The sequence below is a fragment of the Erithacus rubecula genome, assembly GCF_903797595.1.
Source record: "Erithacus rubecula genome assembly, chromosome: 10".
Lineage (NCBI taxonomy): Eukaryota > Metazoa > Chordata > Aves > Passeriformes > Muscicapidae > Erithacus > Erithacus rubecula.
The window spans coordinates 18,715,103-18,729,505 of NC_136662.1; the positions used below are offsets into that span (position 1 = coordinate 18,715,103).

Sequence of the window (14,403 nt, forward strand, 5' to 3'; positions counted from 1 at the left end):
CTTTCTGGCATGGGAAATAAAGCACATTTGTTTCTTGTTCATCATGTTCCCAGAAACAGATCAATTTGATTGATGTTATCCCATGAAAAAAGCAAACAATCCAACAAATCTGAGATAGACATGTCACATAGAAAGCATCAAGTTCAAATGGTAATTTTTCAAAGTGTAAGTAACAGGGAAGTGTAATGAGATGCATAAAGTGATAGTTGTAGTTAGAACTGAATTCAGCTTCATGCAGGAAATAGTTTGAAACACGTAATTCCAAGACTTTTATTTTCTTTCCTAAGTGACTAAGTTTCTCATCTCTAGTCCTTTTGCTGGTTCAGTAGTAGAAAGACATTGAAATGGGCTGTTTAGTGAGTAGTGATGCAATTGTTGGAGCTATTAAACCTGGTATTACGTTTCTAAGCAAATCCTATTATCTCAGTATTTCACAGATTAGAATTAATTTGAATTGATCTGAATAACACCTCTAAAGTTGATAAGCAGTGTTATTCCTATGTAGACTTTTAAACTGAAGTGAGAGGAGTGAAGGGGCTTGGCAAAAGAGCACAAAAAAAGAATTAGTGCTGCAGATACATATTTAACAGAAGTTTGGGCTTCCATTTCATGTGATCAGTCCTCAAGGTTATGTTTCTTTCTCAAGCAAGATAAAGGAAGACACTAAACCTTTGCTCTGGTGTATGTGCCAGTGGGAAATGAAATACCAAAAAGGGCACAGTCCCTTCTCTGTCCTGCTGGCTGAGTTTTTGTATGAAAGCAAGAGCTGAGCTTCATCTCTGTGATCATAGATCACCTGCTGCACCAACCTACAGAACAATCCAAGGCATTTACCTAGTCTGAGGTCAGTGAGAACCTGTAGATTCTGCCTTTTTTTTTGCTTCCAAATGAGGGATGACACTTTAGTCAAAACCAAATCACATTTACCCTTTCTGTACAAATTGTGAAGACAAGGTGTATCATCAGACCAACACTGAAAAAGCTGGAGAAGACCTGGAGTTAGGTGAACATAAATTAATCAGTTAGATGGGCCTGTATGCAATTATTTTTAAACAGTTAATCTGCTATTCATTTTCTAGATAAAGAGTTAGTTTATAAGCAACTGTAATATAGATTGATTTTTTTTTTTTTTTACTGGAGAAGAGTTGGCTAATTCTGCATCTGTAATTAAGCCACCAGGGGGATATTTGTATTAGTCTGCTGCAAATATTGAGTACTGTGATGTGATTACCTGAAAATCAATACTTCAGAAGTGTTTCACTTTGCTTTCATGCTTTTTCATTGAAAGCTTGTATGCTTTAATACTGCTAGAGAAGCCCTTGGCAGAGAAAAGTCCATGGTCTTTATCTTCAGGGCCTTCATTAATTATTCTCTGGAATTCTAAACTTTGTGATCTGATTGCTTTTCGGGAGAGGAAGTGGAGGTAGGATTTTGCTGAGCTGTCCATGGGTTGACTAGCACTACATCCCCAGTGATTTTGCTGTTAATGTTTATTTTTTAGATTATAAGTTTTCATTTTTTTCCATTCTAATTCAAGTAACTATGTGCTAACCTTCCTTGATTTGTTTTGAATCAGACATGTATTTGCAATGCCAGAACTTGGGTATCTGCTAGTGCAGGTTTTTAAGTGTCTTTAATACTTCCTGCTCCACTGCAGGATCTCTGTTATTCACCATGAATGGGATTTCAGTTGCCACCTAACTTTTTCTTTGAGGGTTTTTTCATAGGCAGGTTCTTCTTCCTGCTCTTTGTGTAGTTTGAGACATAGACAAAGACATCAATGAAATCTCTGAAAATCAAAACAGGACTTGAATAATTCAGTACTTATGGGAGGCAATAGTGACTGTATTTGGCATAACAGTTTGAGAGCAGAACAGCTGTGGGCAAAGGGGCAAGTACCCACACTCTGACTGTGGAACAGAGCAGTGTAAACTGATGCACCAGCTGGGTAAACATCAGTGTGTGCACACTGGGCTGAAGTGACTTCCCAACATGGTCCCTCCACATAGACCTGCCTGAAAAAAAACGTTGGAAGTGATTCCTTGGGAAGTTTGTGCACATCCCAAAGCTTTCAAGGGAGTTCTTTTCTGTAAATGCCTCTGTGCAGTGCAGTGAGAGGGGATCTGGAGCCAAATAAATTTTTATCTAAAATAGGATCTGTAGATTGATAGATTCTTATATAGGTTCTGATTTTCTGTTGCTTACAATACTTGGAATAACTACACCATTTGAACAGGTGAATTCTGTGTGATTTCTTTATCTCAGATTTGTTGGTTGATTGGGTTTTTTCCCTCAAAAAATGTCAATTCAAATGATCTAGCAATATGGCAAGAGACAGATATGCTTTCTTTCTCATGCTAGGTGAGTTAAAACTTTGGTCATATGTGTTATATCATGTATAATTCCCTCCTACCAATACTTCTGGTTCTAGGATGTGTTGCTTCCAGTCTAAGTGAGGGTTGTTGTAGCAGAAGGAAAAGTTTTTCTGCTGGAACAGTGTACATAATTAATTTCATCAGATAATAAGGAGCTGTGGAACTTAGGTCAGGGTCATGTTTTTAATAAGGCCCACTGGTGTTGTTCAGTACTACTCTGATTATTCAGCAACTTTTTTTTTTTTTTTTCATTTTCCCTTTTGTTTTTAAAGAGAATTTTTAATTTGTCCTTACCTAATTTGTTTTCTTACTTCTCTAAAATGGAAAGGGGCATTGAAAAATCACACACAAAAAAGCCCATTTGATAATTAAACTTCAGTTTTTTCCCCTGGAATGTCCAACTGATGTTTTTAGCATTTCCCACAAATCTTTCTTTTAATCTAAAGTTTTATGAGATTCACAAATCAAAACAGTTTCATTTCTATTATAATCACAGGATGTGTCATATAAATGCATCAAGTTATTTACAAAAATAAGATGTTTAACTCACTAACAAGAAACTTCTTTAATCTTAAAACAAAGTCATATACTTTACTTTATTACTGCTTCCTTGGTTAGAGAAGAAGCCTGATGGGTAATGAAAAGGAGAAATAAAATCCCAACTATTTACTATAGCAAAAAGTGAGAGCCAATAACCAGCAAACTCTTACATCTACACAGCTCCATAGCATTCTGCATGCCAGTGAAACTCCTGAGCTAAAAGAACATGAGGGAAAAGGAAAGAAAGTTGCTCACCACTCCAGGAACCTCCTTGTCCTTTCCTGAGTAGTGCTGGTACTCACGTGCCTGCCTTGCCGTCTCCTGACAGTAAATTATCTGCATGATCAGATGTGCTGGTTCCAGAATCAGATGCAGTGGTTCCCTAACCCTCTCCCAAAGTTTTCCTGGTCTCACCAGCTCTGTCATTGAATGCAAGGGTTGGCTTAGCCTAAAGAGAGCAATGAAAGAGGCACCTGGTCTGATAAATAGCTTTCTTTTCCGCTGGAGTGCGCAGTGTCTGGCACAATCCGTTCCTCTTCCATTCATTAGCTGACCCCTATGCATGCGATTAGTGCATTTCTTTTCTGTATTTTTTTCTGTACTCAGTCATCATGCTCATCTCAGGAGAAGCTGCACCAGCTGCCCTTTCAGCCCACGGCAGATGAACTTCATTTCCTGACAAAGCATTTCAGCACTGAGAGCATCACTGATGAGGAAGGGCGCCACTCTCCTGCCTTGAGGCCTCGATCTCGCAGCCTCAGGTGAGCTTTGGATCCCTTGTTGGATTTTTAAACAATTGGACACGTTTATTGCATTTCTATATGTGCCTTCAGATCCAAGAGTAGTCATTTGTAGTTGCTTTGTAACATGTTTTTGAAATTGTTTCAATCAACATTTAGCTCACCTCATCTGATCACAAAGGATTTTTTTCCTCACATTTGATGCTTTTGAATTGCAAAGTGGTTTGTGTACTCTGCTTTTGTATTTTCACAAGAGCTCTATGAAAACATGATCCAAATGAGTCTCAAACTAAATGCATAAAATGTGGATTTCCTTTAGTGAAGTTTCTTCTCAGAATTTTGCTCCAATATCAAGGATGTGGTTATAGCCACTTTTAATAACTTTTCTGCCAGTGTTTCTAAAGGGGTATGAAAACCAGAGTAGATAAAGTCAAAACTTCAAATTGAATTGCACCCCAGCACAAATTTCTGCTGCATTAAAAGTTGAATAATTTTGCTGTTGCTTCAGAGAACTGTTGCTGTTCAAAGATAACTATCTGGGGTTATTTCCTTATGTTGATTTTTCCATACATAAAACCAGAAGCAACTAGAATTTAATCTTTCACAGAATTACAGAATGGCTGAGATTAGAAAGAATCTCTGGAGGTCACCCTGTGCAAAGCCCTATCATGCCATATGCCTTTTAATATGCCTTTTAATATGCCTTTTTTTAATGCCCAGGATCATGTCCATATGGCTTTTGAATATCTCCAAGGACAGAGATTCCACAAACTCTCTGGGCAATCTTTCTTGCAGATCTCTAATAGTTTTATGAAATAAATCCACAAACATTTTGTATCATGGCAAATGCCTCAAGTTTTGCTGTGCCTTTACTCCTGGACCAGGTGAATGAAAGTCTAGGGAAAGTGTAGACACACCTTGTGAAAGAAAAGGGTTTTTACAAGGGTTTTTACAGGATTGAAGGAGCTGAAGTCTTCCTTCATTTGAGGATGTCAGAGGTGTATGTCACCTTTAAGTTAATGGACAATATTCAAAAACTTTACCAGCAGGAATTACTGAATCAGTGTGCCCAGCCCTGGAATTTGTAAAAGGAAGAAGTGAAACAGGCCAGGAAAATAACAAAACCAATGGTGAATATCATATCATGGCAGAGCTGACCTTTCACAATTATTTGTAATTATTTATATGTTCTGAACTTCAGTGCAGGCTGCATGGTAATTGCTTATGGATCTGCTAAGTGTAGTTACACAGTAATCTACAGGAGCAGGTGAGTACTGTGGGTAGTGGCACACTTGGCCAGCAACCTCCTCATGCCATGTAGTGAAAGACTAATTATAAATTTTGTACTAAGTCCCTTTGAACAATGGTCCTACTTGAGTCCTCATGCTGCCATTCCTAACACTGACCCCTGATGAGTAGTGCTACTAATTCTCTAGAGGTGAGGCAACTCCTGTAGACACCACATGCCAAAGGAATGATTGTCCTTTAACACAGGGGTAATCCTGTTGTAGAAGAGACTTTTGCTAATGCAAGAGTGATGTACATGAAGAGCCCAATTTTATTTTCTTCCTGGGTTATCAGGTTGCAGAGAATTTTGCCTCTGTGAGCCAATTTGAAGCAGTCTCATCATGGAGTAGATTTATAATTTGTGATGGGATGAGATTAATTCAGTGTGTCGTATAACTGATTAATTTCCTTCCTCTCTTGAATACCTTTTTTGGCTCTCTCACTAGTTTTTCATGTGGTAATGTCCAGCCTTATTGGTATTCCAAAGCTCAGAATGAAGTAATTTAATTTTTTCAACTCACTGTGCCTCATTTGGTTTTCATTTTGCTTATTGCCAGTACTGTGATGTTGTGTGACTCTTAGGCACCCTTGCCACTGCCACACATTTGTGCTGGCCCTTGCACCTCCAAAGAAAATGGATAGGTCAATCCAACCAACTGGAGCAATGTTTGCAGGAGCAAAACCCCTCTTTGACAGAGGGCAGCCTGTGCTTGCAAAAAACCAACTGAAATACATAAAGACCAGATATTGTTCACTGCACAAAATTTGCTTATTTATTTGCTCACACTTTAGAGTTACCTCACTTGGTGAGAAGATATTTTCACTTTCTTAAAAAATAAACACTGAGAACAGCTTTTGTTTTTCAACATTAAACTAAATTAAGCAACAATTTCCTAAAAATGTATTTTTTTAATTCAGCAGTCTTGTTTGATCAGCTTTAATGAAAAGCAGATGAACAAAATACATGAGACATTTCCCTTAATTGGCAGACATGGCTTTGTAATTTAAAACATGGTGTCATTGTTAATGTGTATTCCTTTTCCATCCTATATGACTGCAGCCTTACATATCTTTTTGAGAGAAGAACTGGCATTTTGAGATGACACTGTCAAATGCTGGAACTGGTTTTTTTTCTCTCTGTAACCCAAGATTTTTTTTTAGAAGTGTCAGATGATCCTTTTATGCTCCTAGGTATAGAATATTGCCTAGATGTAACTTTTGGAAAAATATACCTACTTCTTTGGCTAGAAATGCACCATTTTCTAGTACCTAGCTGCAAATGTTCTATTCATGCAGAGCACTCTTAATGATCAAACTGGATGAGAAAACTCACAAAGTCATGGAGGGTGCACTGACAGGTTGGTAGCACCTCTGCTTTGCTTGAGGTGTTCTGCCAGTGTGCCTTGAAGATACTCATCTTTTATTTCATCATGCCTTATTTGAAATGCCTGGAATTTCTGCCCTGAAGAAATGACACTGGCTCTATCCCAGCTGCTTTCCTGTGCAGGGGGAAGGAGGGAACATGAGACCAGCACTGGAATGCAAAGGTGTGATGTCCTTATAAAGCTGCTTGCAAAATCCAGGAGCTTGTTCTCTCATCTGTCTCAAAACAATCCAGTACTCAAATACTCAGTCAAAGAATGTGTTTCCATGTGACTCACCCGTTGTGGTGCTTGTAGTGAGTCTTTAGTAGAAGAAAATATTTCATTATTACCTGCAGAAGTAGTTCCTAAATATCATCTCTCAACTGTTTTTTTTTTTAAAATAATGCAACCTTCAAATCTTTCAAGTTATTGACCAACAGAGAGATCCCCAGGCTACATTTGTTTTGTTTAGATCAATCCTGGGCTTTACCTGAACAAGATCTTTTCTCCCTGGGGTAAAATGCATGAAAAGTTGAGAATACTTGCACTAAACTTGGCATCATTACTCTTTTCAAGTTAGAGAGATGCTGCCTTCCATCTTTTCCCAGTTCTCTTCACTTGTCATCTTTAGCAGTTGCTTACATGTGGGAATGTGTGGAGAATGTCAGAGATAAAAGTAGAGTTAACTAATAATGACTTTTTCAGGAGCTACCTTTGTGCAGTCACTCAGCCCACCCATCTGCCCATTTTTCTTGATCTCTTTTTGTATTTCAGGGTAATGTTGTCTAGGTAAAAAGGGCTGAAGATTGTTGCAGTGAATTTTTATATAGTTGAAGTAGATGAGATCATCCTTCTTCATCTCTTTGCTGGGTAGTGCAAATCTCCCAACCTGACTTTTAGCACACTGGATCCTGCCATGAAGAATATACAGACAAACTCCTGCAAAATACCAAAAAAGAGTCCTGATGATGAAATGCCCAAGAAGGAATAGGTGTTGTGAAAAGCAGTGGCCTGCATAGTCCATTTTTATCTTTCATCCTGCAGGCTCTCTCATCTCAGTGCACTTCAGAGGCAGCTTTAAGCACTTGAGTAATTGTGGTGGGTTCATCCCTTCTGCTCTCAGGCAGTGCCACCCACCACAAGCTGTGGAACAGGGATTCACCCCTCCCCATGGATCTGGGGAAGGATAATAATTTTATATTCTGCAGCACAAAGCATCTGTTCCTTCTGAAAACACATTCTAACTGCATTACAGATAGTGTTGATCTCTTTTTTCCCTCTCTCAAGACAGTGTGTCCTGTGAACTTGACTTGAAAAGGTCCTTCAAAGTGATTGGTTTTAAATTTATTAACTTTTGGGTTCACTCACTATTTTTGTGGTTTTCTGTTATGAAGAAAACAGGGTATTCTTATTTGTCATTTGCACTGCTCATTGCCCCACCTTATTGTTTTCATTCTAAGGCAGTCTTGGTCTTTGCTGGCATGCATAAAACCCCTGAAATATTGGAAAGAAGAAGCTGCAGCCCCTGCTGCTGGGGGAGTTTTCTGACTTCTAGTATTAAAGTAATTTTCATTACCTCAAAGATTTAAATATTTATTTCTTGAGAGAAGAGGAAGGCTCACATTCAGCTGAAGGCTTATCTTAGTGCCTACTTTATCCAGCTTTTGCTCTCTAATTTTCAAATTCCTTATTTTATGTGTCTGGGAATGACAAAAAATTAAAGCCTATTGTTTTAAGTTCCTGTGAAAACTGACTTTGGTCATGTTCTGTAAATACAACCCAACCAAACCTTTATATACAGGGTGAAAGCAGAGGGAAGCACAGTGCTTTTAGCTTTTTTTGCTTTTTCCTAATAAATACAGCTATCATGGTGAAGGAAAAATTACAATTATAAGCATCTCACTTAATATTATTTAGTCACACTAAAACTAGATTTTGTAGGATTTAAGTTATTGTGTAAATGTTGCTCCTCAAAATAGCTGTCTATAAACTATTTTCACTTGCAAGCATCAGATAAGGACACGTGAGTTTTGACAGGTTGAAGGCAGCAGAAAGAAATGTTTGTGGGAGATAGATATCCCTGAAAATCCAACACCACATCGTCTCATAAAGTGGAGAGAGCGTGAAGAAGGGGAAAAGGGAGAGCAGTTTTTCATTCTGCTGTTCAGCTTAAGGGGACAGATATTATTCTTCTAATGTCTGCTCTGCTGAAATGAAAAACTCACTGACAATAATAATTTTTTTGACCTACCTTTCTGCACCAAGGAAAGGGAAGGAGCCCTGCCTTTTGTCTTAAAATGTAATGCACGTGCACAGCATGTGTCCTCTGTTTTGCAGAAAATAATCTGTTCCTTTGTGAGGCTTGAAATGTTAGACTTGTTTAGTTCTGTCTGTGAAATTTTTGGTGCTGGATAAAGTGTGAAGCTTTTGCATTTAAAAAGATGTCATGCCAGTAAAATGTATGAAACTCCTTTTATGTTTTTTCTAAATTTCCTTATGTTCTCCTTTGGTGGCATTCAGTTATCTGCCCAGTCCTTGTTACTTTTTCACCTGGTTGTGTCTCAGAGGGGCTGTAAAGTACCCAGCAGTGTTTGGCAGGCAGCCTTCAGTTAGTCAGGTATCCAGCTAATTAATTCCTTAGTTGCCCAAGTTAAGGATCTACATTAAAAATTATGGTACAGTATATTATGTTGCAGTCTTGCTATAGTCAGCCTATAGGCATTTAAATTGACCTGATATATTGAGCAAATTTTATTTTGGATGACAATGTGCCCCTTAATCCGACGTTTTATCCAGAGATTTTTGGGTACTCTATTGTTTTAGTTGGTAAAAAGTGGAATTGATGAGCTTCCAAAGATGAAAGACAAAACTGCAAATGCCCAAGGAAGCTGAGGGATTTTAAATGTTCACTTTCTTGGCAATTGGTGTGCACAGAAATTGTTTCGTAAAAAACAAAAGCAAACACAGTAAATTCTCCTATCATGGCTCTCCCTAAGGAAATGCTACATCTGCTGGCAGGACAGCTCAAGTAGCCTGATTTCTGCATAGCTCTTAATTTCCTGTATCCATATGAATAAAGTGCCTTGAAAGCAAAAGGCAAAATCCTTCATGTTTTTATTGTAGCATATGACAGCAAGTACTTAAGCATGTGCAGATTTTAGTGTTAAAATGAAGTATGTGTGTGCCTTGGTATTTCTGTCTAAGTATCAAAGGGCTTGTATATCCTTGTAATTTATACCTCATTTAGGTAACAGAGAAAAATTACATCAGAGAAAACTAAATTCTTCAATAACTGTCTTCACTAAGTCCTTCAGCTCCATGTGAAGTACCAGTAAACAAGTGTTGTGTTTGTGTCAGCATGTTTGGTCTTAGAGAAAAAAGGATAAGGGTAGCAGGCTAAATGTGCAGGAGAATTTGCTTATAACTCTGCAATTTCAATGTTTTTGCCTGTATGTTTTAATTATGATATACATTACATATGAATATAAATGTAATTATCTTTTTGAAGAAAATTCTTCTTGATAAAGAATAGCTATCTACCAAGCTAAGGGAAGTTGATGAAAATGTCTTTTTACTTGCTATTCATAACATCCAAATCAGTTTCCTTCTTCTTTAGTACAAGGATTTAGTGACAGATTTAATCTGAAGTGCATTTTCTCAAGCTAAGGGATAAACAGTAATAAAAATAAGACATGATGTAATTCATGGAGTTTCAGTACAAGGCATGAAAAGGTTTTGGTGCTGCTACAGTCTGCGAGCCAATGAGTTAAATTTTCTTTGAATTGTTAATATATGTTGCCAAAAGAATGTTTTTGCTCTAAGTAGGTTAGCAGCAAGGTAGTAACTGCAATACATTCCAAGTTTAAAATGCATTTATTCCATTTAGAGAGATCCATTTCATCCTTCATTAGAAAGTTTGAAAGTTTGAACACATTCAAGATAAAATTGTATCTTTCGACATAGAGTATTTTTAGCAGTATTTAATACTTTTAAAATCACAAGGACAATGATCATGTGAGATGCCAAGTAATTGAAGCCCTGGTTTGTCTCGAATGTTGAAACAAGGTAGCTGGAGGAAGGAGCTGCTGCAGGCGATCTGTGGCTGGGGATTATCTGCATTACCTCATCCTGCTGTCCTCGGTGGCAGAGTGAGTCACAGCCCTGCATACCATCAGATGTGATGAAACAAGATGCAACCCTGCTGTAAAAAAAACCCACCCCAACAGTAATATAAATGCAGCTTGACAAGGTTTAGTGTCCTGGTTTTTTGGCGTGCCTTGAAGTTTCTTGCTAACCTATGCATAGATGCATATGGATCCGTGGTGTAATGTGCATTAGGGGAGTGCAGCATTCATAAAAGTACTCCTGTGGTCTTTATTTTATATGTGAGATTCAGCTGAATAACAGTGCTCATGCAGTATCCTTCAGACAAAGGAAAACAAATCATCTCAACTTCCTTAATTCCTATTGCTCTGCTCCCTTCTGGCACTGGAGATTCCAGAGCTCACTGTGATTTCTTTTGGAGTAGGGCTGCTCCCACTGCCATGGAGGGCAGTCACAGAATGAGGACAGTAGCAAATGTATCTGCAATAAATGCCCTGGGGTTTTAGATGTTTCTGTGTTAGGGTTTGCATTCACTGGAAATGAAATAGGAGGGGTTTCTGCCAGAGCCCATATGGGGACAGGGGTGTCAGCAAACTCCAGGAGACTGCAGACTGCCACTGCTTGCCAGCACCTTCTCTGAAGTTCAGCATCTGCACATTACTGAAGTGAACTCAAACTTTTGGAAGGGCTACTGTCAATGTGGCAGCATTATGATCAGCAGTGGGTTTGGAAAAGTTTTGGTGTGATATCTGTAAACGATAACATGATTTCTTTTCTCCTCTAGCCCTGGTCGCTCTCCTGTTTCCTTTGACAGTGAAATAATAATGATGAATCATGTGTACAAAGAAAGGTTTCCAAAGGTAAAGAATCACTTTTTGAATAATGCATTCAATGAACTTGTGTCCAAGCTCAGAATTAGATTGTAGTGCTGATTGGAGAAGGAGCCCAGCTCTTATGTCTCATTTCCAAGCAGTGCAGTTTGCTGAGAGTTTGTAGCTGCCTCCTCATCTTCATATGTTAATTCTATAGTAGAAGAAATAGATTTAGTGTATATAGATATTAGAATGGACAAGGCTGATTTTTTTTTTTGGTATGTATTTCATATTTGCTAGATTTCTGATGTATTTTATTGGCATGAGAAATTGTCACAAGGGAGAGAAGGGCCATGCCTTGCCTTTTAAAAAAGCTGAATATTGAAACCTGTGGAAGCAAGTTAGAAATTAAAATCCAATTGAAATGAGTGTAGAAGATTGTGTATCCCACAGCTGTCGATATGGCCATTCCTTCCTGTTCCACCACCAGCAAAAATAGATGTTTCTCTGGAGACAGGATATCAGGGCTTATGGTGATAAAAACGCTGTGTGTTTATTGCTTGGGGCAATGATTTTCAGCTTCCACAGTCGTGTCTAAAAGTTTTGAAAACTGCCTCACATCTTACATCCTTTCTTTGAAGACCCAGGAAGGAATACAGCCTCAGGACAAAGATATTTTTATGGCCATTTACATTTTCAGAAAGTATGTTTTGATTAATTTTAGTTGTTTGCTCATATGAACATAACTTTTGCCTCTGATGTGCTATCTTTATTCTCAGAAAACGCTGCTGTATTTTGAAATATTTTTGAAACCTCGTGCAATTTGGTATTGCAAATGTTACTTTAGCACCTGACTTGTTTATGCTTTAAGGTCTGTGTTAGTAAAATGCAGGAGTAATTTCTCTTTATTTTGCACTTTTAGGCCACGGCACAGATGGAAGAGCGGCTGGCTGAGTTCATTGCCTCCAATGCTCCAGAGAACGTGCTGCAATTAGCAGATGGGGTCCTAAGTTTCATTCATCATCAAGTTATTGAACTGGCCAGAGATTGCCTAGATAAATCACGTGAAGGTCTCATTACTTCTCGGTACTTTTATGAGCTGCAGGAAAACTTAGAGAAACTTCTCCAGGATGTAAGTGCCCCCTGGAAAGTAGAATATATTATTTTGATTGAAACTTTTACCAAGAAGGCAGCGCTTTGGTTTTAGGAGAGACAGTGTGGATTCCAGGGGAGGGGCAGCAGGTGGGGAGTGTCAGGAGATCTGAGATGTTCCAGTTTCCTGTTGATCTCTTTTAGGTGGATTTGAGTGAATGACTTCACCTGTGAACTTTGTTTGTACAGCAATTAAATATGGATAGGAGTAAGTCAAAGACAGTCTTTACCATTTATGAAAATGGTTTTTTTTTCAGATGAACAAAATTACTGAAATCTTTTCTCATGAACTTCAGGACCCTGAGTGACTTGTTAATTACAATAGTGCCTTCAAAGAGTGAAAACACCACAGTTATTAGTGTTACTGTAAATTTTTTACAAAAGATTTTCTTGAGCTGAACTTAATCCAGTTGTGGGTTTTTGGTACTTGGATGTGTTTTGTGGCATTCAAAGCATGTGAAAATACACAAGGGGGCGTAATTTTAATGCATTCTCAGTATGATTCAGCTACTCGTTAAAAATTGTTCTTCCCCTTAAAATGAAAACAATATTAAATTTCAAACATCTCTGATAATTTGTGCTATAACTGTTGTGAAGAGTCCATGCTATTGCCAGTTGCTGGGTCCAGATCTCTGTTTAGGAGTATCTTCCTTATCCTCTGCTTTAATGATACAGCAAGCTGAAAAAACAGGTTTTGTAAAGATTGCGTTATCAGACAGCAAATATCACAGACACCTGGAAACAGAACATCTGAAATACTTTGTTTTCTGTTATGATTTTAATTTAATTTTATCTTTATTGATCAGTTTGCCAATCCACTAGCATGAATTGTACTAGTTTGTATCCCTTCACCACTCTTTTCAGACATTAGAAAAAGGCATAAAAGAGTCAAAATACTATATTAATATACAATTGTTGTATTAAAAAGCTTTATGGAAGCTGCAGAAACTTTCCTTGTATCAGCTGAACTTTTTGGCTACTCTATTTATATAAGTATGGCTGTAATTTTTCTGGTATTTGTTATGCTTGAGAGAAAAATGAGTCATGTTTGGATCTGTGGTGTTCTGCTTAGGGAATTTAATTTTGACAGACCAAGAGAGGTAGGGAGTATCTTTTGAGGGGCTATATGATTGTCTGCCTATAGGATATCAGTAACCACTTGTTGATTCTCCTTGTATCTCCAGAGTCTGGAAACAGGGTATTTGCAGATGTCAGCTGTGAAATAAGGGATCAGGTCTCTTTGGGTGATGGTTTGGAAGTTGAAAAGTTTTAATGAAAAGTGATTTTGTATGCTCAGCAAAATCCCTTAAGCTTCAGGGGCACAGGGGGACTACTCTGTGTTTTACTGCTCTGGTAGCAGATCTTTGGAGCCTGAAATTCTCCCTCTCCCTGACTTCCCTCCTCTGTGTGTGGACAGTGATTTCTTACACCATAAGGAACTGAGGGAGCCATAAATTAGGTCTGGCCACTTCCAGTCTGCATTTTCAGTGCTGTCTTCTGGCCTGAAGAGGTTAATCAGGGTCTCAGAGGAGGTGTGGGTCAGATAAATCAGCTTTTTCCTTTTCTCCCCTTTCCCTCAGAACAAATCCTCAAAATACCCTTCTTAAATGTCCCTTCCCCCTTGATCCTACGGGCATTATCCTGCTGCTCTGAAATACTGGGAAGGTTGTCACTGAACTGTGATTAGAGGAGATACAATGGTCACCTCTGAGCTTGCTCAGGAATTGCTTTTGGAGCTTTCTTTGCCCTCTTCCTCCTTAACATCTTCTGCAGAGCAGGAGTGAGAGAAGGGTCAGGTCTTCAGCTTGATTGATTTACTGGAGGAAGTGAGGTGGGCTAGAGGTGATTAAAAGGAAAGTTTGGAGAGGCAAGGGAGGCAGAGCAGGCTGGGAAGGAAGAGAACAAAGACATTAAAGACATCGGAGGAAAGCCAAAAGCTTCATTCCACATCCTTCTCATTTGGTTTTTTTTTTTCCTATCCTATGGCTTTTTCTGTTCCTTAGCATATCTTTTAGATTTTAATATTTAA

General features: G+C 38.3%; 1 protein-coding gene across 10 annotated transcripts in view; it reads left to right on the forward strand.

Annotated features, from left to right (window-relative positions):
- Window positions 1–14,403, forward strand: part of MAST2 (microtubule associated serine/threonine kinase 2) — a 185,200-nt gene that overhangs the window by 132,173 nt on the left and 38,624 nt on the right. For 9 of the 10 annotated variants that reach the window (XM_079314225.1, XM_079314227.1, XM_079314229.1 and 6 more), the window contains 3 exons: window positions 3,522–3,676; window positions 11,195–11,270; window positions 12,145–12,354. In XM_079314225.1, the coding sequence (XP_079170351.1) occupies window positions 3,522–3,676; window positions 11,195–11,270; window positions 12,145–12,354 (441 nt within the window). The remainder of the gene's footprint in view (window positions 1–3,521; window positions 3,677–11,194; window positions 11,271–12,144; window positions 12,355–14,403) is intronic. The other variant, XM_079314228.1, reaches the window with a different exon arrangement.